A 27,260-nucleotide genomic window follows, 5' to 3' on the forward strand; every position below is an offset into this window, starting at 1 on the left:
AGCTTTTGGACATTTGAAATAGGTACTACAATTGAGGATCTGAATTTTTATTTTCTTTTAATTTTAATTAATTTAGATTTAAATGTGTATAGTCACATGTGATTAGTGGCTACTGAGGATCATTCATCATTCATGCACCATTCATGGGTGTAGGGAAGGGATATGGAAAGGAAGTATTCCTGGCCCCAGAGAGCTAATTTCTGTACCTAATGGGGCAAGTGAGGTACATAAAGCAGGCATGTGAAGGAAGCAGGGAGTATGATGTCCATCACAATGATGAGGACCCACGTCATATGTTCATTTTGTAGCATGCTTTTAATAAGGTGGCAAATTATATTTAGGTTAAGATAAAAGTGACTAAACTTACTATTTCAATGACAACTGAAGACTTAAAAACAACTAACTTGGACTGCCGTAATGACTTTCAACATCACTGTTGAAGAAGACATCCAGATAATCACAAGAAAGCATTGAAATTTGGGCAGAGAATGGAGGAAGCATACAGGTCACATCTAAGGAGCATGCAGAGGTGTTTTGGGCCCTTCTATAGCACAGTGCCTGTCATAGGATAGGTATCCTGAAAATACTTACTGTCTTCCATGCCAGGGCAGGAAGGAAAAAGGCAGGAGCCCAAACCTGGTAGATACTGATACTGATGGGGCTCTCATTCTCTGGGGCATCCTTCAGGGATGGGCTTTCTGGTGTAACAGGGCAGGAACAAGGCAATCTGAAGACTCAAGACTGGATTGGGGTGACCCCAAGAAGGAACCTGGAGAGACCTAAGTGTCAGACACAAGAAGAGGCAAATAGGAGGAGGCTGAGATAGAGCTATCTAAAATGTAGGTGAATGAGGGATAAGTGGTGTCTCTATGGATATAAACCATTTTACATGGAAAAAAATTACTTTTCTAATAGATACTCCATCACTTGGCATCCTTCTCTCCATTGGATGTCTAGATTGAGTGATTACAAAAAGGAGTAACATTAGGTATCTTAATTTGTCCTTCATACCAAAAACAGATGCTCCTGTCTGTCTCTCTTTCTCTCTCTCTCTACTCACACACACACACCACACCATTATGACATTTTGGTAGATTTAGTGTTGTTGTTGTTTTGTATGCCCCCAAAGATAAGGTGCTCTGGAGACTATTCACACTATTGAGAATGTAAAATGAAGAGTGATGACTAAGTAATAATGTGAGTGTTTGTTTTGTAGATGTTCTTTAGCTTCTGTGAGAAGAACGTGGATTATGAAACATTTAAAGCACTCAATGATGCATGTCTTGTCTATGACGGCCGACTTGTGATTGATACTAATTTCCACACCAATGATATAGCCATCAGAGCTGCTGGCTCCCTCACCAAATTCTCCAATAAATATTACTCAAATGAGTGGACTCACAGCAGCTTTAATTCCAAAGAAATTGGCTTCCAGCTGGCAGCAGCCATGCTCAATCTTTTTGACCCAACCCTGGAGCCTGTGACTGAGCCACCGGCTGATCTTGACCGACTCATCCCCATGTACAAGGGAGCCAAGATCCAAGGTTTGTAGTAGGCCACCTTCTTCCCTCCAATTAAACCACCCATTGGATCTGGGTCAGTGCTCAGGGCTGCCCTGTATGTTTCTCTTAGGCTTGGTGAGGAGGCTCCTCTGTCCCTCAGTGGGTTTGCACAGAGATGGGGGAGGGCTCAGTCTCATTTTTAAGCATTTATTATGGACCTGGAATTATTATTGTGGTCCTTTTTATTTTGAGCATGTATTATGGACCACATCATAACTGTGGCTCCTATTTTACTGGTAAGGAAATTGAGACCGAGAATAATCATTAACTTGCCCAAAGGTCACTCACAACTGGTTAGTGGTGCAGTACTCTGACATCTTGCAAAACCTTCATTCTCACTATAAGCTCAGAGATAAGGAGACCCTTCCAAGTATCCTTGGATAGAGGCCTTGGCCTCTTATCTGGATGGATAAACGAAACCATTCACAACTGTAAAATAGTTCACTTTTCATCCCCTAAGCCATATTGACCCCTGAGAAGATCATCATATAAGCAATACAGTATTTATGTTTGGGAGATGAGAGATATCTTTGAGAATAGTGTCTTTGAATGTTGTGGACCTTCTACCATAAAAATGTGCATATTTACAGAACTGTGTGTTCATTTCCAGGAGGTTGATGGACCCACCTCTAAAGTCATCCATGGACCCCTAGGGCATCCATGGACCCTAATCCAGTAAATAGAATATGAGATAAAGAGACAAAGCCCTACATTCCAGTCCTTGTTGTTCTCTACCTAATTAAATGGACTCTGATAGATCCTGCTCTGCTTCTCATTTTGGATGAAAACTTAGGAAAGGTGTGGCCATGGGAAAGGAAGAGAAGGGATGAGTGTCAGAGACTAGAGCTAGATCAAGCTCATATTTATGGGACAAGCTAGAAATAGTAAGGATTTCTTAATGATAATTTTCTAAGTGTTGAGCAAGAACTTTGTTGATTTTCCTTAATAACAGCCACTTTAATATTTTGAGTACATGTTGAAAGAGGACAAGGAATGGGAATACCACTGCATTACCATTTAAGGTCTCTCTAGGTCTTGGTCTGGCTTTGGCAGGCATAGGTTAGAGTGCCAAGGGTTATGGGAAATCACAGGATACACAGGATGAGCTTGGCACATCTTCCTGGAGCATTGGTGACTATATTATGGGTATAATGGCACATTCACATTGAGTTTTTAAATAATTTCAATCTCAGGGAATTTCTTACTAATAGTAGTACTTTAGTGGGATAGGTGAGTAGCGTATACCATGGTAGGCATCTCTGTTTATCCTATGATACAAATATATAAACTATCACCACTGCGTCAACAACTAAACTAAAATGTGCAAAACTTGCTGTTTCCTATAGGAGGCATTCTACCTGGGTCTTACCATTATCTGCATATTGCCAAACCTGCCATTCCAACTCCCTTAGAGGTACAAATGGCCCAGCCTAATTTTGTAAGTATTACACTTGAATTTCATTTTACTTTCAAATATAAAACTTTATTTACAGGAGGTTGAAATTCTTTATTCAGAGTCTTTAGTATATTGTACTGGTTCATCAGAAAACCACCATGATAGCTGGCCCCCAAGATGGCCCCATGATTCTTGCTCCTTAGTATTCATGCCCTTGTGTGGTCCCCTCCCACACAGAATGTGGCTGACTTGTGTTGCCAGCAGAATATTGTGGACATAACACTGTGTGTGACTTCCAAGGCTAGGTCATGAAACATATTATAGCTCCAACTTGCACCTTCCTGGATCACCTCCTACCATGTTGTATGGTCACCCAGGAAGTCCTTTGGAGAGGCTAATATGATAAGGAATTGAGGATTCCTGTACCAGTCATTAGCAGTTTGCCAGTCATGTGAGGGAGCTAGCTGCCTTGGATGTGGATCCTCCAGCCCCAGCCAAGCCTTCAGGTGATGCAGCCCCAGCAGACATCTTGGCTACAAACTTATGAGATACCTTAATCCAGAGTCCCCTAGCTAAGCTATGCCTAATTTCTGACTCCCAAACACTGAAGTAGTAAGTTTATTATTGTTTTAAGGCATTACGTGTTTTTTTTAATGGACTGTTTTTTAGAGCAGGTTTAGGTTCACAGCAAAACTGAGAAGAAAATAGCAAGATTTCCCATGTACCCCCTACCCCCATTTATATATAGCCTCTTCCATGATCAGCACTCCCCACCAGAGTGGTATATTTGTTATAGTGGAGGAACTTACACTGGCACCTCTTTGGCACCCAAAGTCCACAATTTACTTTAGAGTTCATTCTTGGTGTTGTACATTCTGTGTGTTTGGGCAAATGTATAATGACATGTATCCACAATTACAGTATCATACAGAGTAGGTTCGTGGCTCTAAAATTCCTTCCTCTATGCTCTGCCTATTCATCTGTCCCTCCCCACAACCCCCAGCAACCACTGATCTTTTCACTGTCTCCATAGTTTCCAGAACATCATATAGTTGGAATCATACTGTATAATTTCAGATTGGCTCCTTTCATTTAGTAATGTGGATTGGTTTCCTTCGTGTCTTCATGGCTTGATAGTGAATTTCTTTTCAGTGCTGAAGAATATTCCATTGTCTGGGTGAACACAAATTATTCATTCACCTACTGAAGGACAGTTTGTTGCTGAATTTTGAGGTAACCTGTGATGCACCAATAGATAATTAACCACCTTTGTGGCAAATACATTGCTTAGGGTCCATCCAGACCCCATTGTTCTTCTGCCCTGCCTGAATTACACTGGAAGGGCCATCCAGGAGAAGCAGAAGCTGTGGGGTGGGACACCCCCTGGATTCAAAGTAACTGGAAAGGACACTGTGTGGTTGGTCAGTTAGCAAGCTCCTCAGATTAGATCCTCTAGCAGATGGTCGCAAACTGGGTTATCATTTGGGGGTTTCCTTTCAGGTGTGTCATGTTTGCTTTTTTGTCAGTGAGGCAGATACTGCAAGTTGCCTATTTTCTTTAAAAAAAATTTTTTTTTAAGTTTATTTATTTTTGAGACAGAGAGAGACAGGGCATGAACGGGGGAGGGGCAGAGAGAGAGGGAGACACAGAACCGGAAGCAGGGTCCAGGCTCTGAGCCATTAGCCCAGAGCCTGACATGGGGCTCAAACTCACGGACTGCGAGATCGTGACCTGAGCTGAAGTCGGACGCTTAACCGACTGAGCCACCCAGGCACCCCAAGTTGCCTATTTTCTTATCCTGAATATTTTTGAGAGGTAACAGTCTGATCAACTTATTAAAATAAATATATTTCCCAGATTTCCTTGAGAATAGGATTAGCCATGTGACAGGTTTTGGCCAATGAGTTGTAAGTAGAAGCTGTTGGAAAATTCCTCAAAGGGAGATGGACTCAAAATGGCACAGGCTATTCATTCCTCTCCTTTCTTCTTTCTGGAAATTGGAATCCCAACTCTCCCATGTACTTCCCATGGACTTTGAACAAGTCACCCAACTTCTCTGTATTTCACATATAAAGTAGGGATCACATATAAAGTAACAATGCCTTTAAGGAATGAAACAGGTAACCAGTCAGGGGTGGATGTTGTTGTTGATCATAGTTCCAGATAAATAATGAAACTTGGTTTTTGCAGGGGAAGGATAGATGCCACATATTAAAATCTATTTCCCTTGGGCCTCTCCTAGATTCTTTTAGGTATGTCCCATATATGCAGTCTGATTCTAGATTTTCTTACAAATAAAGATGGGGTCATAGGGAATAGTGTTACAGTGTCTATTGCTGCATAAGAAAACTTAGCAACATGAAACAGACATTTGATTCTGCTCACAGGTTCTGTGGGTCAGGAATTTGGACAGGACACAGCGGGAATGCCTTCTCTCTGCCCCATGGTGTCTGGGGCCTCAGCTGGGAAGACTAGAAGGATTCGTTGTGACTCAGTGGTTGGATCCTCTGAAGGCTTGTTGTACACCCCTGGGCTGGGCTGACTCAGTCACAGGGAGCACTGACCAGAGCATCATACCCAGCCCTGGTCACCTGGGCTTCCTCACAGCACGGCAGCCTCAGAGTAGTCAGACTTCTTACCTGATGGTTCAGGGCTCTGAGTATAAGTGTCTTCACTAGCAAGCTGGAAGCTGCAATGCCTTTTATGACCCATCCTTGAAAGTCACACAGAGTCACTTCCCCAAACCATCTGTTGGAGCAGTCACAGACCACCGGGATTCAAGGAGAGAGGACATAGAGGTCATCTCTCCATGGGAAGAGTGTCAAGGCTATACTGCACATGATTATGTCATGTGGGGGATATTGTTGTGTCCATCTTTGGAAAATACAATCTGCCACCAGTGATGTGGGGCATTAGATAAATAGGATGAAGCCAGATGTTGTGTTCAAAGGCTGAGCACTTTGGTCATCATAGATAAATAACTGGAGCCAAATATTATGTTCAAGAGCTGGAAAATATTGGACCTGGTTTCAAACAGAACCAGATTCTTCAAGGACACTGTAATTTCCTACATGCAGCGTCATTTGTTTCTGAACCACTGGTTCTCTCTCTGAATAAAGTCAGAGGAGGTTTTTAATAAAAACCCCTTAAAAAGGCGTTTTTTTAGATAACGAGTTTTAATAAGAATGCAACTTAAATAGATTCTTTGGCTGGTGCTATGACAGTATTTGAACAGGACCCCTGACTTTAATTAACTATTTTGCCAGGTGGGCCTCCTTTTTAATTAGTACAGAAGATCTAAACAGATTTTTTCCATTTTATTCTCCAAGAAAAAAAATGTAGGATGGTTCCATGGCAATCTTTTGGGGTTGGAATTAATTTGATTAAGTAAAATTGCTGCCAAAATGGTCAGGCAGTCACCTAAATATAGCCAATTGATGGAGAAAGGAGCCCATTGAACAATATTTCACTTGAGAAACTGAATTGCCATTCCTACAATAAATGTCATGCAGATGAATTTTATCAGACTTTTATAGCACTCACTAATTAGAATATTTAAGTAAGAAGATACTTTAGTAATTCATGAGCTCTTTGAGAGGTAACCTGACAAAAAGAAGACAGGGGACCCCTACATAATAAACTAATTTACGGATTCCAGTCCACATGCTTTGTTGGCTTATACACCATGGAATAAAGAAATTTGTCACAACAAATTCTGCCTTGGATACCATCAAATTTAAAATTGTGTGTTCATCATGAGAGCTGGGGACTTGATTTCTTGCACACCAAGTCTCATTACTCCTGTGTCTTCCATTTGGCATGAATTCCACAGCCATTTTCCAACCTTTGTCAAAATCATAAAGGAACTCAAAAGGATAATTGTATTCAGGAAAAAGGGAAGGGAGGAGGGGGACTACACCAGAACTAGTTTCCCCATCAAAGTCTTAAATTCAAGATCCACATTTTAAAAACAAAAACAAAAAAAAAAAGATCCACATTTCCTAACAATTTACTTACATACTAAAAATAAAGGAAACAACTAGACACATCCCACAGTGTTGGAAAGTATATGAAATCATCATTACCTCAAGATCCCTTATGGGGTGGCAGGGATGGAAACTGCCTTAAGTCATCATTTAGTGGAGTGATTTTCTGTGATGGTAGACAGAGTCCTGGACTTCACCGGATTTCCCTGGTCTGTCAGTAACCATGACTAGGAATGACCTAAAATTTTTAGAGAAGTCTGCTTGGCCCTACAAGAGTAATTTATGTCTAAGAAACCCATCTGTGGGTGACTTATCTTTAATGTCAATGCAAAATATTTCGATGCATTCCACATTCCCAGAACGTTCCCCTGGTTATGCTAACACAGTGCCAAATCTCATTAAAATGGGCAAAATTACTTCCATAGCTGAGATTAGCTATCTTAGCACAGTGTGGTCATTTTTTTTTCTCTACAGTGTGGCTGTTTTCTGTACTCTTTAAGCCCTCATAGCTATAATGTGCGGAAGCATACAGAAGCAACCCCAAGATTTTAATTCAATATTTAAATTTAAAAAATAAATAAAACTACCCCCCCAAACAGATACCATGACAACAAATCATTGAAAGCCATGCTGACTATATCGGTCTCCTGGAGCAGGCTGACCCCAGAGGGTACCCACTGCTCTGACTCTCAGCCAGCAGCCTGGCAGGGCTCCACAAAACCTTGTCAAGACACCACCAGCTAAGTTTCTGTGGCCCTCTTGTTGAAGTGCTCAGCCTTGGCCAAATCAGCACTCTTAAACACAGAGTCCTTGTGGGCGGAAGTGAAACCCCTTTGCAAAGTCAAAAATTTTGTCCGTCACATGGACAGAACACAAGGTGTGTCCCTCGATGCCTGGTTTCCCTTCCTTAATCCCTCAGCTCAAAGAAATTTTAAAGAGAATGTAGAGGGGCTGAGACCTTGTGGGATTATGGACTCTGCCCTCTAGTGAGCCCCAGGGAAACCTGATGCTAAATCTATGCCGGAGCTGTTGCCAGTGCCCCCACCCCCACTCTCCTGGACCCCCAGCCACCCTACTGCCAAGGTGAGAGAGTGACCCTTCCTCAGAGACTCACTCAGCTTTCCAAAAAGACATCCCTACTGACAAGGGGCTTCCCACCCCTGCAGGTAGAAGAGGGGTGGCTAAGCCTAAAGCTTCTGGGGCCAAACTCAAATGGCCCTTAATCTTCAAAACACACATGGCAGGCACATTCTTCACTGTCATAGCTGCATTGTGTATTTAATTCAGAAATAGCTTTTACTGTGATGGGCTGCCAGGTAAAATTGACCCTGTAATGTCACATGCTGCACCCTGGGAGGGTTCATTGCTCGGTCTGAGAAGTCAAGACTTGAGGAAACACACCTGACAGAAGAAAGACTATGGAGCTACCTATGGCTAGAGAAATACTTGTGGCAGGAGCAAAGGGGGTGGGGATTATCACATAAGGAGAGGGCAGTCTGCAGCCAGTGGCTCAGGCATGGCCTTTTCCAGACTCTTCTTGGGTCCAGACAAGCCCCACTCTTCCACACCAGACTCTTCCCTCCCTCCATCCATCCCCCTTTCCCTCCTTTCTTCTCCCTTGCTCCTTCTGCTTTGTTTCATTTCTCTCTCCATTTGTTCATCAGATGTCTGGTTCCTTACCACAACACAGCCACTGTAGTTGAAAATAACTTTTTATCATGTTAGAAGTGATAGTCATTTTTAAAAAATAGAAACTACAGATAGTTAAATGAGCATAAAGGTAAAAAATGACCCAGTCTCTCAACCATGGAAATTGACCATTTGAACAGTTCGTTAAAGTGCTGATAGAAAACAAATAGAATGATACTGTGTATGTTTATAAAAATAGAATGATAAAATTGTGGTTTATATACACAATGGAATACTACGTGGCAATGAGAAAGAATGAAATATGGCCTTTTGTAGCAACATGGATGGAACTGGAGAGTGTTATGCTAAGTGAAATAAGTCATACAGAGAAGGACAGATTCCATATGTTTTCACTCCTATGTGGATCCTGAGAAACTTAACAGAAGACCATGGGGGAGGGGAAGAAAAAAAAATGGTTAGAGAGGGAGGGAACCAAAACATAAGAGACTCCTAAAAACTGAGAACAAACTGAGGGTTTATGGGGGATAGGAGGGAGGGGTGGGTGGGTGATGGGTATTGAGGGCACATGTTGGGATGAGCGCTGGGTGTTTTATGGAAACCAATTTGACAATAAATTTCATAATAAAAAAAATTAAAAAAATAAGAAAATAAAAATAGAATAATACTGTGTAAGTTATAAAATATAACTTTTTATGCTACTGTAGCATCAAATGTACTGTGAACATATTTTTCTGATGTGAATTATAGTTTACTAATAATTTTTGTGGGATGTGTTGCATCCCATTTTGTGGATGTACCATTGTTTTGTTAGCTGATGCCTTCCATGTTGCTCTGGAGGTAGATTGCCTGTCTGTATGCATCCATCTCCTTGAGTGATGGACCATTTGCACCTCCCTTAAGGTGCCAACCCCAAACGCTTTCCAAAACTGTATCTGCTCTCTCCCAGACCCCCAAATACCCAGTTTCACACACATAATTGGTATTGGCCCAGAGTTCACCTGACATTCCTCACCTTGTGCCTTTTCTGCTGGCTGATTCCTCCCCAGGGCTTCACCATGTGATGCCCAAACACCCACAGGTTGTTTCGATTTATTTAAAAATTCAGTTAAGTCATGTGTCCTTGTTTAGATAGAATCCCCAGGAGATGTCCAGGACTAAGCAAATGTTTGGGATCAGTGTAGTCCAAATTGCCTTGGATTTCTAAAATGCCACATTGAAGTTCAGAGCAAAAGCTTAAATCTATATGCCCTCAGGAAAGCTTTATTGAATGTAACTGTGTGTACTAAGTTCAGAGTTTAAGGGCAAAGTGCAGGTTCAGCCACCACCAAAAGAACCCATATTTTTCCACTGAGGTTCTCTGTTTGGTTGCCTGAACTGGTAGGGAGCATGTCTCTGGTTGGTAGGTCAGTAGCCATTAAGGGCTGACATACAAAAAGTGGTTGTGACATGGGATTTATCTAGCGGCATCTCTCCTTTTCATCTGGGTTCATGCGGCAGTTTTAGCCAGATTCTAGGGGGCATAACACCATGAATCCATACCTTTGACAACTTACAAACTAACAAGTAGCCTGCAGAACAATTGCAGGTATACTTCCCATAAACTTGAACCTTCTTCTTGGGAACAGACATGACCAAACAGCTGAACCTCCCCAAAGCCAGCTTGCAAGGATTCACTTTTCACTTGTTTCTTTTGCTTACATCAACTATTAAAAAACTGAAATTCTTTCTGATCACTTTTGACTAGGAGGTTTTTCTCAAAATGCTGCTGTGAAAAAATTTACAAAATGAACAGTGTTAACACACCTCATAGAAGAGAATAAACCCAATTCCTTATACTAGCTGTGCGAGGTATTGAATAGTAGAGACTTGGTTGTAACCTAGCAACTGATTTTGAAACGGGGAACAATGCAATCGGAGTTTAAAATATCTGAGGAACATTTAGTCATTAAGTCCAAGTATGCAGTTTCTGACACAAGGTTAGCTTCTCTTGAGTTTAGTCAATATCTGTTACTATTATTTGCAATATGTAATAAGATGTAACCTGTCTGTTATATTTGAAAAATAAATTGCTATAATAAAGTTCCCCAAATCCAGAAATGTTTCTAATGTTGTTTTTCTGATTCCCCCCTTTGTCTCCCGGCCCCTACCCCTGCCAGGGTTCAGAAATAGTAACAGGTAATGCAAAAAATGGGACTTACTTCCGGATACATATTGACAAGTATAAAATGGTGGAAACCATTACGTGCCTTTCTAAAGAGCCTTTCCCTGTCTCCAACTACATCCGCTTGTTTGGCCAGCATGAGCAACTTCTCAACAACCTGTGCGCTCGGTACGAGGACAAACTGATCCCAGATCTCTACAGGTAAGTTGGACATTACACTTTGCTAAGGAGAAATGCAAACATTTATAATGTCTTGTGAATGAGGGATGTGTTTCTGGATGCACCAGAAAGCAAAACAGGAGCCCATGGGAGAAGCTAGAGTGGCAGAAATTTTATTCTAATATACCAAAGAATATCTGACCACTAGCATTGGACGGAGAGTAGAGGGTCCTATGGAGAAGTGCATAGACTCTTGATGCATCCACATATGGTCCGCATGGCCATGCACAGGCCTGGATCTCAGATGCATCCAAGCACAGCCTTCACACCACAGACAGGCCCAGATGAGATGATATTTGAGTGCCTTTCAACATTGGCCTGCCAAGAGTAATCAGAAATCAAAGGAGGTAGATTTGGGAGCAGGATATGGAAGCACTTGGTCCTGGTGGGAATTCCACAGCCATGGACAGGCCCTTCATGACCCCAACCGTCTTCCTAGCACATGCTCAGGCAAAGGTGGAGGCTGTTTGCCTAAGATATTGTCATGGGAACTCTGCACTGTGGGATGGTTAGATTGGGTGATCTGTGCCTCTGTCTTTTCAAATACGAAGATACTTTTTCATTCTATACCTCTGGGAATGCTAGAATTTTAGAGTAGAAAGCTACTGCTGGATATAGTCTATTGGTTAGAAAGGTTAGGAAAACTTACTTCTTTACACAAAACAAGACGATGATAGACTCAGTGCCAGGTACAGATGTAGGACATAAGTCATAGAATTCCAGGGTCCTCAATACCCATGGGCATGACTGCTAGGATCAGAAGCAATCTCTCTTTCCTCCTAAAGATATTTTTAAATTGTAGAATACATCATACAAACAAAAAAGTATATAAAACATGTATGTACACTTTAAGGGATAATAGTACTAGAATTCTATGTTAATAATTCCTTCATTAATAATTCCTTACTTCAGGATGTTAGAAGCCCTCTCTCATCACATCCATTCTGTGTCCTTGGAGTAACAACTATCCTGACATTTGGTTAACCATTCCCTTTCTTTCCTGTAAAGCAGGGATCAGCAAACTTTCTCTATAAAGGGCCAAGTAGTAAATATTTTCAGCTCTGTGAGCCATACAACCTCATCACAAGTACTCAACTCTGCTGCTATAGTGTGAAAGCAGCCACAGACAAAATGTAAACAAATGGATGTGGCTGTGTCCCAATAAAACTCCATACCAAAGCAAGGGCCAGGCCAACCCTTGTTTTAAAGGTGTACCACATATATATGACTTCCAAATAATAAATTAATTTGTTTTGCTTACTTTTAAATCGATTCTGTGGCCAACTAGAGAAAGTCAACACTCCATGGAGCACCATTTCTGAGGCCCATTCATGTGATGTACGGAGCTGGAGTCCATTTGTTTTCCCTGCTGTATAATACTCCCTTATACAACTGTCCTAGTTCATTCATCTGTTGATTGATTGATATTTAAATTGTTCCCAGCTTGGTGCCATTACTAACAATGCCGTGGGCATTTTGGGCACACCTCATGTGTGAGAACTTCTCTTGGGTGTACTAGATAGTGCTGAAATTTTCCCCAAATTGGTTGTATCTACTTAAACTCCCTCCAGTCTTGTCAGTCTGTGGCACTGTTAGACTTTAAAATGTGGCCTTCATGGGGCACCTGAGTGGCTCAGTCGGGTTTAGTATCCAACTCTTGGTTTCAGTTCAGGTCATGATCTCAGGGTCGTTGAGTTTGAGCCACATGTCAGGCTCCACACTGACAGAGCCAGGCCTGCTTGGAATTCTCTCTTTCCCTCTCTCTCGGCCCCTCCCCCATTCATGCCCACATGTGTTCTCTTGCTCAAAATAAAAAGATAAACTTTAAAAAATAAAAATAAAAAATAAAATAAAATGTGGCCTTTGTGGGGTACCTGGATGGCTCAGTCAGGTAAGCATCTGACTCTTGATCTCGACTCAAGTAATGATCCCAAGATTGGTGGGATCGAGCCCTGAACTGGGCTTTGTGCTGACTGCATGGAGGCTACTTGGGATTCTCTCTCTCTCCCACTCTGTCTGTCCCTCCCCCATTTGCACACACCCATGCACTCTCTCTCTCAAAATAAATAAACTTCTAAAATAAAAATAAAATGTGGCCTTTGTGATGGTGTGAAAAGGTATCCTCCTGTGGTTTTAATTTCCTTGCCCTGTTTAGTAACACAACTCAGTATCTTTTCATTTGTTCTCGGGGCATTCATGATAGTTTCTGGGAAATGCCTGTTTGTGATATTTGTTCATTTTTCTTTTGGTTTGTCTTTTTACTCACCCGTATGAGTTGTTTATATTCTCTGGATAGAAACTCAGTTATGTATTTTTAACATTTTGAAGCTTGTCTTTTCACTTTATGTTGTCAATTAACAGAATTAAAATTAACTTCTTGATTTTAATGTAATCTGTTTGTCTTCTTCAGGGTGCCTTGGATATTTTTGTCCCTTTGCTCTTCCAGTAGTTTTATAGTAAACTTGTGAAGCCCCATGAAAAGCCCCATGGATTTGATAGGAAATGTATTGAACCTTAGATCAATTCAGTGAGAGGTGACATCTTTGATATTAAGTCGATATGTTATAATATAACATAGTACAGGTCTTAGTTTATTTAGGTCTCTTTAATATCTTTTAATAAGGATTTAAAATTTTCTCCATGATGGCTTTCATAACTTTTATTTGATATAGTCCAAAGTGCTTTATATTTTTAAGTCTGTCAAATAATCATTTTCTTATTGATTGCTGCTATATAGTGCATAGAAATACACTTTTTTTTTGGTATGATTTTACTTCTGCAAATTTGCTAAACTTCCTCATTTATTCAAATAATTTATATATTGTTTTAGATTTTACACACAGAAAAATTATATTATCTGCAAATAATTACAGTTTCGTTTCTTCCTTTCCAATCTTTGTCACTTCTGTATCTTTTTCCTATTTACTACAATAGGTAAACTTTGCAGTACAAGGTAGGACAGAAGTCGTGAGGGGTGGTACCTTTGCCTTATTAATCTTAAAGGGAATGTGTTCAATATTAAGTATATGACATTTGCCATACATATTTTTGTGGATTCCTTTATCAAAATAAGAAAGTTTCTTTTGGGGAACACCTGGGTGGCTAGTGGGTTAAGTGTCTGACTCTTGATCTCAGCTCAGGTCTTGATCTCAGGGTCATGAGTTCAAGCCCCACACTGGGCTCTGCACTGGCCATGGGACCTACTTCAAAAAAAAAAAAAAGTTTCTTTTTATTACTGGCTTGCTAATAAACATTTTTATCATGCTTGGATTTTTATTGTTTTTCCTGAAACCTTTTGTGTTTGAGGATATCTTCCTATATGCTTTTAATTATAAATTATATTTTGGTGTAATATCAAATTTGGCAAAGTGTCAAATTTCTTCATATTATTTTTTTAATGTTTATTTTGACAGAGAGAGAGAGAGAGAGATTGAGAGAGAGAGAATGCAAGCAGGGAGGGGCAGAGAGGGAGAATCCCAAGGAGGCTCTATGCTGTCAGCACAGAGCCTGATGTGGGGCTCGATTTCATAAACCATGAGATAATGACCTGAGCTGAAATCAGGAGTCTGATGCCCAGCCATCTGAGCCACCCAGGCTCTACTAAGGTATCAAATTTCTTAATCACAAGCTTTCCCTCAAATCTGTGTAGACTTGACTCCAATATTTATTTAAAATAAAGAAAAATACAGAGCGCCTAAGTGGCTCAGTCGCTTAAGCGTCTGACTTCAGCTCAGATCATGATCTCACAGTTTGTGAGTCGGACTCTGTGCTGACAGTTCAGAGCCTGGAACCTACTTTGGATTCTGTGTCTCCCTCTCTCTCTGCCCCACCCCCGCTCATACTCTGTCTCTGTCTCTCTCAAAAATAAATAAACATTAAAAAAATTTTTTAATAAAGAAAAATACAAGTGTTTAGAAAACGAACATATTTGTTCCTTAGCTTGTGCAAAGGATTTTATTGTTGCTTTAATCTTACCCAAAATATTTGAATTGGAGGGGAATCAATTGATAATTAAAGAAAATTTTTACGTGATGTGGATCAATATGTTAAAGGTCTTTTCTGAAAAGAAAATGTTTTCACATTTGACGCAATTCAAAGCCCTGACTGATTTGTTTTTCCCTGAGAAGAAGGTGGTGTTGAAACAGAAAGACTTGGTAAGCTTGGGACCACTAGTCGGGACACAGCTGTTAACTGATGATAGTAATAATTTTAAAAGTTAATTTGATTTGCAAAGAGTGAATATTTGGGATGGCAAAATGAGACAAACCCTAGAACGTGCCAGATCAAGATGTTCCAATTGACCTCTGTAAGAAAGAAGCAAGGTGGGCAGGAAGATGGTAGCTGATTATCCGAGGTCACTGATCATGTGTGAGTGTGATGTATCAAGGGCATCGCCGTGCCTCGTCAGTCACTCCCATACGTGTGTTAGCATGTATGTGCAGCTGCGGCCACATTCTTTTCAAGTGCCATGAAACACTGCCAGGCCCCAGTGCTAATTCTTGGCCTACTGCTGCCTGCCCTGTCTGTTGTCAGACAGACTGGCAAGGCTCTTTGCAAGCAGACAGGGCAAATGGTTTAGCTTATTTTGGCCGCAGTATGATTACCGATTGTTTCCCTGACCTCAACAGCAGCAGCAATATCTCTTGTTCCAATCCAGGCCAGTTTCCGTCTACTGCATGTGGGAGCACCATCCTCCGTGCTGCGGGAGCTGACTGTCAACCAATCACTCCGTCTTCTGCAAGATAGACATGATGTCAAGATCAGGTTCCTCCTCGGGTCCAAAGAAACCCTCAGGATCCTTTCTCTCCACTTCCCCAACCTATTCTCACCCCCAACAAGGGCCAACACAGAGCGAGCACTGGCGGTGCCAGAGGGAATGGTGGCAGCCACAGGGCCAGATGCTATAGCAGTTGAGGCCTCACAAAGCAGTGACTCTGGCTGCCTGTGGAGCAGCTTGCTTAGAGCCATTTGGAGGCACGAGGCTGAGCAGTCACCCACCACGATACACGGTTGGACAGCTGCCACAGGACGGCGGTGCAGCTGAGGGTCTGGGGCCCAGGCTGGCTTGGATTCCACCTATACTTTATTCTTTGTTTTCAGCTTGGAGTGCCAGGACAAACCATTAACAATGAAGAGAACAAATCCACCACCAGTGATTGTGTGTGTACGTGAGTGTGCCTGTGTGCGCACGTATGTGTGTGTATGAGACAGAGATACAAATTCATCAGTTGATTGCTTTACTACTTTGGAGAAAGAATGGAGCTCATTTCAGCAGTCAAAGTCATGTCACAAATGTGTGACTAGAATGTACTCTTCCCCTTATGAGCACTTGTGTCCTGCAGTGTTGCATGTGCAAGCCTCGCAGTCCCCTGCCTGCTGAGTCCCGTGACGGTGTTTAGAATGAGCACCCTGCTGATAGTGTTCCTCCCTCGGGACACAGCAGGGAGAAGGAGCTTCCATGAGGGTGGTGAGCAGTCACAAAAGGGGGACTCTGGATGGAGGGGAAAGGCAAGGCTGAGGCTGCTTCCCAAGAAGTCTCTGCTGCGGGGCTCTAACCAGGCATGTCCCACGCCTTCTTTCTTAACTGCCTCATCTTCATTTACCACACTTCTGGATGGCCCTGCAAAAACAAGGTCTTGCCTACTGAACCACCCCCCACCCTCCAGCATTAATTAACAGCCTGTAGCATCCTTTTTTCCTCACGGCGTGAACAGGTCTTGCCCTAGCTTCTTTGTGTGAGCCCATCAGATGCTCGCAAACCTTGATTAAATCACCTCTTTTCACATCTTAACATGCTCGGCTCTCAAAGGCTGCCCTCACATGGCCCTCTCCTCCAGTGAGCACCGCCGCCCGCCACACTTCCCCGAACACTCGAATGGCCTATTTTTAGTGGGTAAGTGCCGCTGTGCACAATATTCTAAATGGGATTTGAGCAAGCCCTTTAAAAGGCTGCCATTACCTTTTGAACTATGAAGCTCCCGAACTTACTCCCTCAGGAAAGCTGCCTTGCGCAGTCTCTGTCTCCGAAGCTGTAAAGCAGGGCACTGCCAATGCGCATTGTCCCCTGACTCACTTATTAGGCTCCAATTATAGTCATTTAAGCATGACTTAAATGTTTTTCTGTCCCTCCGTAGTCAGTGGCCTCGTGCTGTGTCCAACAGAAAGTCACACACTAAATTCTAGGTGCCCGTTTTTCCGGACTTATCAGAATTCCTTGAAATATGACTGCCCACTGCAGCTTGTCAATTTTTTCTTTCTATGTACCTAAAAATTGCTGGATAATCATTCTTCCAAAATGCAAACTTTCCTGTTGGCCACTTACCAAGTCACCCACCTGCCTTTCTGTGGACTGCTTAAAGTGTTTCTGCTTGTCTGTTTCATTTCAGCAAATGGCAGTTCCATTTGATAGCCTTATAAATACGATTATTTTTTCAGATGATTTGCTGAAATCAAAGTCCGTTCTCTTCATTTTGCTTCCCGATCATTTAATTGGTCCTTTTCTCCACCCTCTTAAAGGTGATTTCAAATGGCCGTGCCCACACGCTCCGTCCAGGGCTCCTCACAGGTCATCTCCTGTCCCCCTTGCTCTAACAGGCAGCTCCCTGCCCAGTGCTGTTTCTCATACGATCACATAGCCTGTGAAGCTGAACCCACATTTTTGAACATCCCTTGTTACTGAGACAGTCAGTCTTAGGTTTGGAGCTATAGACCAATGTGGGGACCAAATTCCATGTGACACAATATATGTCCATTTTCATTCATAATATTGCTCTGACTAGGGTTTTTGTTTTTGTTTTTTTCTAGTATATACCACTTCTCTCCTTCCCACTGTGACATTTGCATAGAATTAACCCTTCCTGGGATGAAAGGCGAGATTTGTTTGAACCATCCTAAAATTATAGCCAACAGACATCCCTTTACATATGCATGCCAAAAATTATAATGTGAAGGAAAAATAAACACCCATTCACATAGTCAAGAATGAATGTTAAAAGTAATGAACATCATAGAGCTTTGTGTAAAGTATGGAGCTTTTTTCATTATTATTATTGAAGTACAACTGACATACAATATCCTATTAGTTTCAGGGGTACATCATAGTGATTCGATATTTCTGTACGTTATGAAAGCATCCCCACACTAAGTCTAGTTACCGTCTGTCACCATACAAAGCTATTATAATATTATTGACTGTATTCTCTGTGTTGTATATTACATCCCCATTACTTCCATTGTACATATATGTAACACATATTTATCCATTCATCTATGGATGGACATAGGTTGCTTCTATATCTTAGCTATTGTAAATAATGCTTCACTAAATGTAAGGGTATGTATATCTTTTCAAGTCAGTGTTTTTATTTTCTTTGGGTAAATACCCAATAGTAGAATTGCTGGGTCATATGATAATTCTGTTTTTAATTTCTTGAGGAACTTCTGTACTGTTTTCCACAGTGGCCACACCAGCTTGCATTCCCACCAGTAATATCTGAGGGTTCCTTTTTCTCCATATCCTTGCCAACACTTGTTATTATTTGACTTTAAAAAAAATGTTTATTTATTTTGGGAGAGAGAGAGAGTGGGGAAGGGGGGAGAGAGAATCCCAAGGAGGCTCTGTGCCAACGTGTGGCCCATCCCACAAAACACAAGATCATGACCTGAGCTGAAATCAAAAGTTGGACACCCAACCGAGCCACCCAGGTGCCCCTGTTTCTTGACTTTTTTTTTTATTGTAGCCATTCTGACAGGTGTGAGGTGATATCTCCTTGTGGTTTTGATTTGCACTTCCCTGATGATGAGTGATATTGAGCATTTTTTCATGTCTGTTGGCCATCTGTATGTCTTCTTTATAAAAATGTCTGTTCAAAAAAAAAATGTCTGTTCATGTCCTCTGCCCACTTTTTAATTGGATTTTTTTTGGTGTCGAGTATAAGTTCTTTATATATTTTGGATATTAATCCCTTATCAAATATATCATTTGCAAATAGCTCCCCCCTTTCAGTAAGTTGCCTTTTTATTTTGTTGATGTTTATTTTTTGATGGTTTCCTTCACTGTGCAAAAGTTTTTTTTTTTTTTTTTTATTTTGCTGTAATCCCAATAGTTTAATTTTGCTTTTGTTACCCTTGACAAAGGAGATGTATCTAGAAAAATGTTTCTATAGCTGATGTCAAGTAGATTACTGCCTATGTTTTCTTCCAGGAATTTTATGGTGTCAGGTCTTAAATTTAGGTCTTTAATCCATTTTTTAAAAAAATTTTCTTAATGTTTATTTATTTTTGAGAGATACAGCATGAGCAGGGGAGGGGCAGAGAGAGAAGGAGACACAGAATCTGAAGCAGGCTCCAGGCTCTGAGCTGTCAGCACAGAGCCTGACATGGGGCTCAAACTCACGAACCTCGAGATCATTACCTGAACTGAAGTCAGACATTTAACTGACTAAGCCACCCAAACGCCCCCAGTCTTTAATCCATTTTGAGTTTATTTTTGTGTATGGTGTAAGAAAATGGTCCAGTTTCATTCTTTTGCATGTAGCTGTCCAGTTTCCCTACATTATGTTGAAGAGACTATCTTTTTCCCATTGCATATTCTTGCCTCCCCTGTCATAGATTAACTGACCATAAAAGGATGGATTTATTTCTGGGCTGTCTATTCTGTTCTATTGGTCTATGGGTCTATTTTTGTGCAGTACCATACCATTTTGATTACTACAGCTTTGTAGTATATATTGAAATCTGGGATTGTGATACCTTCAGTTTTGTTCTTTTTCAAGATTGCTTTGGCTATTTGGGATCTTTTGTGGTTCCATACAAATTTTAGGATTATTCTACTTCTGTGAAAAATGTTGTTGGTGTTTGGGTAGGGATTGCTTTAGGTAGTATGAACATTTTAATGATATTGGTTGTCGCAAATCATGAGCATGGAATATCTTTCTGTTGGTTTGTGTCCTCTTCAATATCTTTCATCAGCATTTTCAGAGCACACAGGTCTTTCACCTCCTTGGTTAAGTTTATTCCTAGGTATTTTATTATTTTGGGTGCAATTATAAATGGGATTGCTTTCTTAATTTCTTTTACTGCTACTCCATTATTGGTGTATAGAAATGCAACAGATTTCTATACATTAATTTTATATCCTGTGACTTTACTGAATTCATTTATCAGTTCTGGCAGTTTTTTGGTGTAGTCTTTAAGGCTTTCTCTATATAGTATCTTGCCATCTGCAAATAGTAAAAGTTTTAGTTCTTCCTTACCAATTGTATGCCTTTTATTCCTTTTCTTGTCTGATTGCTGTGGTTAGGACTTCCCACTACTATGTTGAATAAAAGTGGTGGGAGTGGACATCCTTGTCTTATTCCTGACCTTAGGGGTAAAGCTCTTAGGTTTTCATGGGAAGGTATAAATTATTATTTCAAGTGCTGTAGTCTCATTCATGTTAGTTAGAATCTTTGCCTTGAGGGTACTGCCTGTGAATGAATAGAAGAGAAGTGAGTACCCCTTCTCATGGTCAAGATTTTTTTAATGTTAAAGGCTTTTATTCATGAGACTTTAAAGCCAGCAAACTCAGTACCCACGAACATCAATCTAGCATGGGAAATGAGGGGTGGGAGCTCACATTTATTAATGGATCACTCTACCAGATCTCTCTACCCACCTTGTCCAATGTGAACTCCCAGAGTCCTTGTAGCACCCCTTCCGAATGGCCATTATTACCTCATAAAACAGAAGAACTTTATAGTCTCCCTACTATAAAAGAAAACCAGTGCTTTTGTTATCTGAAAGGAAATGTGTATATTTAAATGACATATTAATACCTGGGGAGACAAATTTCAGTGCAGGGATGACCCTGCATGCCAAAAGACTGTGCCGCATGTGAACTGTACATGAATACATCTCGCAAAGTGTAAGACATAACTCACATACATGTCTGTTAGACCACATTATTATTTAAATATACAATATTATTTAAAAATTCAAACTTTTGGGGCACCAGGGTGGCTTAGTCAGTTAAGCAGCCAACTTCTGCTCAGGTCATGATCTCATGGTTCGTGAATTCGAGCCCCATATCGGGCTCTGAGATGACAGCTCAGAGCCTGGAGCCTGCTTCAGATTCTGTGTCTCCCTCTCTCTCTGCCCCTCCCCTGCTCACACTCTGTCTCTGTCTCTCAGAACTGAATAAACATTAAAAAAATGAAAAATAAAAAATAAAAAAATTCAAACTTTTCACCAAGCTTTATAAAAACAAGGAAATGTCTTGTGGAAAGGTCACCACAGCCATCTACAAGTTATCTGTAGCCCCTACTCCATAGCCATTCCGCTGGCCACCATCTTTGTCATGCTGTACCTGTGTGGTCTTGGTATATATTCTAAGAGAATTTAGTTCAAAATTCTGACAGTGCTTACAAGTGAATTGTTACTCCTCTTTCCTTAGAGTGCAAAGGACACTAGGCTAGGACAGAAGGTTCAATTCTTGCACTGATGCTTATTAGCTTTGTGAACTTGGGCAAGCCATCTTACCTCACTGAGCATCAATTTCCTCATCTATGAAGTAGAGATATTATTTATGATAAATCTTCCCACATCACAAGGTAAAAGTAGATGGTGATGTGAATGTATTTTAAAATGTAAAGTACGATAAAAGTGCAAAGTGTTGTACTATAATTTAGTTCAAGGTTTCGTGTTTGCTACAAGTCCATATTAGCCTTTATGGAAAGGAAGATACTTTCAGCCTTTTATGCAATATTCCTTATCCCTCCAAAATTATTGTAAATCTAGGAAAATTTAGTGTTTCTTTTAAAAATTCAAGTTAACAAATGTTTTCAAATTGAATTAATGTATACACTTGCTATGTTTTATTTTTAAAATTATGTATTTGGAGGCACCTATGAGATTTCATATTCTTTGTCTCAGGGGGACAAAATGTCTCAGGGAGAGGTCATTATCAAGAATTAAATAAGTGTGAAATCAGGTGCTTTCAATCAGTAATTCAATCAGTAATGTATGAAGACTGGACTCAATAGCGTACCTCCCAGGGTACTTTATGGTAAAGGAATGGATCCGATGTTTCTATATTAGCAACACTTAAAGACATTTCATTTCAAACCACTTGTACCAAAAGCAACCAAATAGGTTTGGAATATCATTTAAAATTGAAGCTATGGATTATTTGAATTACAAAGAAGGTGGAGAATCTAATATGATGTAGTTTCAAAAATTGCTTTGGAAAATTGTTCCACACATTGTCAAGAGTCTCAGACACCTTAGACACGCACCTTCCAAAAGGATAGACAATTGTCAGATGTGACTATTTAAATTTTATGGGTAAAAGGATTAAGTACAATTAGAAGTTTAGTACTGCAGTCATACCTGCCGTATTTCACATGTGGCTAGTGGCTACCACACTGCACAGCACAGAATACATGATTTCCATCATTGCAAAAAGTTGTTGGACAGTGATACTATAGACCAGTCACATTCATGGAATTTGTAATTGGCAGTGTTGGGCCTATCTGTGGAAATCCTTTCCTAAAATGGTAATCACCAGCCCCATTTGGTTGTGAGCCCCTGACGTACAGATATGGTACTAACAATGGGTGCTCAGTGAAGGCCCAGTAAGTAGAAGGAGGAAGTGATTTCTGTCTATACCAACTTCTGCCCTGTGTTCAACTGGGCAGAAAATTCTCCCCAGATCACATGCCAAAGGTGAACAGATGGAGAGAGATGGCAGCATGGGAGAAGGGATAAAGCAGGCAAACTCTCTGGGGTATTTGGTCACAGTTTGGGCAAAGCAAGGGGCACCACATATGTCCTTCCTACCCATTTATTCTTGTGGACAGCCCAGCTGGCCAAGCCCCAGCCAGCCTGCCACTTCCTTACTAGGTATGCATGACAGTCTCAATTACGAACATCCTATCATGTTATCAGATTGCAGGTCTTGGTTTGGGGTTCAGGGGATCTGATTGGTATGTTCAGAACTGACTTATGTCCCTCTGAGCATCTTTGTAATGTCACTTTACTTTTCAAAATTTTGCTGCAGGAGTTAAAGTTCTTCATAGATTTCCTTCTCCTTATCTGGCAGCATGTTGGTCCAAGGTTATTATTTATGAGTATAAAATAATAGGTGAGCCAGTGGTTATCTACAAGGCTACTAAATTGCTTTAGTTAAATGCCTCTTTACTAAGCTCCAGGAAGCAACTGAGTTCTTCTGTTGTTACTGGAATTGTTAAAATAAATACATTTCAGAAATCATGTTTTCACTCTACTGAACCATGAGAAGAAACTGGCCTGTCTTCCTGAATTTTTTATGGCAAACTAACAATTGCAAAAAGATGCTTTGAAGCCAACTGGCCAGCACGGAGCCATGATGCATGAAACATTCTCATTCCTTTCCTTCTAAGCCTGGATCTTTTTATGTTTCTTTTTAAGGATTATTTTGTACATATTTGTTTACTTTTTAGTATTTTCCATTACAAAACCAACACATGCTTATCATAGAAAATTTAGAAGGGTGCCTGGGTGGCTCATTTGTTAAGCATCCAACTCTTGACTTCTGTTCAGGTCATGGTCCCACAGTTCGTGAGTTTGAGTCCTGTGTTGGACGCTGCACTGACAGTGCAGAGCCTGTTTGGGATTCTGTTTTTCCCGCTCTCTCTGCCCCTCCCCTGCTCACACACTCTCTCAAGATAAATAAACTTAAAATTAAAATTAAAAATTAAAAAAAGAAAATTTAGAAAAATATTTTACAAGCTAAATAGAATACAAAACCCATACCTAATCCCACTGCCTAGAGCTTGTTTCAGATGAGGAAGCTATTTGAGATGAGAAGAGCTGAAGGATCACTGCCACTAGCTCCTAGAATTAAGACGTACACGACTTCATAGACAGCACAACTTGCCACTCTTGGAACCTAGGTGCTCAGAAAGACCTTCACTGCAGACCAGCACACTCACCTCGGAAATGAGAAACCCATAGTGGCAGGGCTTGCCATGGGTCACAACCAAAATACTAGTGTCAATAACACTGGAACTACAGTCCCTTGACTCTAGAATCCCTTTATACAGGGACAAGAGGAATACGTTTTCCATTGTGCAGAGACATCCTTTAGAGAAAGCACTTGCATAGAACATGAAGATAATTTTTCTTCTCTAACAAAATACTGCAGAAGATGCCCGAGATAATAATTCATGTGTGTAGGAAGAAAATATTAGAACCTCTATTCGTGTTTTTATTTTTTCATTTATTTTTAATGATTTTTGAGAGAAAGAGAGAGAGAGATTTTGAGCAGGGGAGGGGCAGATAGAGAGGGAGACACAGAATCTGAAGCAGGCTCCAGGATCTGAGCTGTCAGCACAGAGCCCAACGCAGGGCTCAAACCTACGAACTGTGAGATCATGACCTGAGCCTAAGTCGACGCCTAACCAACTGAGCCACCCAGGTGCCCTTTATTTTTTTTTTTAAGTTTATTTATTTTTGAGACAGAGAGAGACAGAGCATGAACGGGGGAGGGTCAGAGAGAGAGGGAGACACAGAATCGGAAGCAGGCTCCAGGCTCTGAGCCATCAGCCCAGAGCCCGAGGCGGGGCTCGAACTCACGGACCGCGAGATCATGACCTGAGCCGAAGTCAGACGCTTAACCGACTGAGCCACCCAGGCGCCCCCCCTTATTTTTTTTTTAATAGAGAGGAATCACACTTTATTAGTATTCGAAGCACAGATACCGAGCGGCATCCTCTTGGGTCAGGTGAAAGACAGATGTGTGCCCTACATGGACTCAACACAGCCAGAGCTGCAGGGAGATGTCATGGCATAGAGGGATCAACCTTATTAGCAAACTTGGGAATGGACTATAGCTTTTGTGTATCTGGTTCTGTGGATTTACAGATACTATATGGTTTTAACTGAACCAACCTCCACAAAATGGACAAGATCATTTAAAAGAACTCGTCCAAAGAAACCACAAGTTGAAAATCCTGGTAAAGCATGCATGAGTGAACCTGGAAATGGCAGAGCCAATGTCTCCTACACCTCAGACAGGCTCCTTGCCAGCCTCATTATGAATATATACAATGATTAACCTATCAGAGTTCAGTTGCAGACAACAGAATCCTGTCTGGCTGGTTCAGACAGGAAGCAAGGTACTGCTAGTTGTGGGTAGTTTATAAAAATTTCTTAAATGGGCTAGAGAAGGCTTTAATCTGACTTCCAGGAAAATTTTAGAAAATGGCTTTGCATACCTGGCCGACCTCTGCCACAGTGAGGACCAGCTCCGTGACCACACCCTCTGCCACAGTCTACATCAGCAAAATGGGTACCCTAAGTCCTGCCTTTTTACTGCCTATATGATTCTGCTACAGCTAATGTGAAACAACACCATAACCAGGCTTGGCAGGAAAACCAAGGAGAATAGTGGAAGCAGGGTCTCCACTTCATGGTGTCCACATCCACCTTCAAGTCTTACATGAAGGTGTCTTTTTGGAGGAAGCTTGACCCACATAGAACCCAGACTCTAGACCCAGTCCCATGTAGAACCCAAGTTTCCACTGTTTGGGGAACATAGTCTTTCACTTTCCTGCCTGTGATAGTTTAGGTAAGTCATGCTACAAAGGGTCTGAGATACAGCTGGCTGAGCTAGTCTACAATATCTCCAATAACAAGCTAATCAAACTTACCAGAAGTCTGTCCCCCAGATTGCAAAGTGATCAAGAAGCCACTTAAAATGTGGGTTTATGCCCCAGAGGTACCTGCATAGTTCAGTCGGTGAAGCGTCTGACTTCAGCTCAGGTCATGATATCACGGTTTTGGGTTCAAGCCCTGCATCAGGCTCTGTGCTGACATTGTGGAGCCTGGAGCCTCCCTCTCTCTCTCTCTCTGCCCCTCCCCTGTCTCTCTCAAAAGTAAATAAACATTAAAAACTAAATAAATAAAATTTTTAAAATTTGGGTTTATGCCAGTGTCAATAAGGATGAACTTTGCCCTAATTATACACAGATCAATGAGCCCTTATCCAAAATTGTAGGAGCAGATGTTGTGGCATTCCATTTTTTTAAAGTCTTTATAGTTTATAAAGTATATACTTTATAGAGTATACTATATAAAGTATATACTTTATACTTTATTTGAGTATATTTATACTCAAATAAAACATGTAAAAAATAAAATAAAATAGAGAAAAAATTATTTGGAAAGTAGATTTACCCTTTCACTTGAAACAACTAAAAACTGCACAAAATGTAAAAAAAATAAAATAAATAAAAGGATACTGAATATAAGGCAATGAAAGACAATGAACTCTGAGAGACTGGAAGCCCATAAGGTGCACCCTGCATTTAATACATCTGCTGCCTTGAGAGAGTTTGGGGGCCTAGGCAAGGGGTGGAACCCAGTGAACCCCTGCATTAAGGAATGGAGCTGTGAGTCTGGAGAGGGAGGGGGGGCAAGGTTGTTGGAATTCTCAGTACAGGATCCTGGGGAGGAGAGAGCTGCAGAAAGACCACCATGGAGATCTGTGGGAGGCCCCCCTTGAGAATCCAGTCGAGTACTCAGCAGTGCTTGCAGATGAGGAAACTACCCAAAGTTCAGAAAGAACCACTCAAAAGGATTAAAGGTCACAGTACCTGGTGCATACACAGGCCTGTTCCCACAAGCCAGCTTGGAAAAGCTCCAGATTCATGGGGCAGTGGGTGGAGTACACACAATGGTCTCCGCTCAGTAGTGAGAAAAACCAACAGGCATCCAAAGAAGTGGGAAAATACAGCCTATCACGAAGAGGAAAACCAATCAATTGAAACCAACCCAGAACTGACACAAATGTCAAAGTTAACAGACAAGCATATTAAAAGTTACTATAGTTCTGTTGCACATGTTCAAAAAGTTAAGTAGAGACAAAGAAGGTATCTGTAAGACCCAAATCAAACTGCTAGAAATGAAAACCATGATGTCTGAGATGAAAAACTACATTGGATGGGATTAATGAAGATTAGACCTTGCTGAAGAAAAGAGTAGTGAGCTTGAATACATAACGGTTGAAACTACCCAAAATGGTATGCAAAGAGAAAAATGAGAATTTAAAACTATGAACAGAGTGTCAGTGAGCTATAGGACAACTTCAAATGGCCTGAAGATTTAATGACTTTTTTTTTTCAAATTTGATATAAACTATAAACTCACAAAGCAAAGAAGTTCAGTGAATCTCAAGCATGAAAAACATTATACCAAGTTGTGTCACAGTCACATTTGCTCAAAACCAATGATGAAAGTCTGAAAAGCAAAAAGAGAAAACAGAACTA

The 27,260-nt window shown here is 40.9% G+C and overlaps 1 protein-coding gene across 2 annotated transcripts in view; it reads left to right on the forward strand.

Annotated features, from left to right (window-relative positions):
• Window positions 1-27,260, forward strand: part of CFAP61 (cilia and flagella associated protein 61) — a 280,149-nt gene that overhangs the window by 214,951 nt on the left and 37,938 nt on the right. For both annotated transcript variants that reach the window (XM_042931738.1, XM_042931739.1), the window contains 3 exons: window positions 1,217-1,544; window positions 2,909-3,000; window positions 10,751-10,956. In XM_042931738.1, the coding sequence (XP_042787672.1) occupies window positions 1,217-1,544; window positions 2,909-3,000; window positions 10,751-10,956 (626 nt within the window). The remainder of the gene's footprint in view (window positions 1-1,216; window positions 1,545-2,908; window positions 3,001-10,750; window positions 10,957-27,260) is intronic.

This window comes from Panthera leo, chromosome A3 (genome assembly GCF_018350215.1).
Source record: "Panthera leo isolate Ple1 chromosome A3, P.leo_Ple1_pat1.1, whole genome shotgun sequence".
Lineage (NCBI taxonomy): Eukaryota > Metazoa > Chordata > Mammalia > Carnivora > Felidae > Panthera > Panthera leo.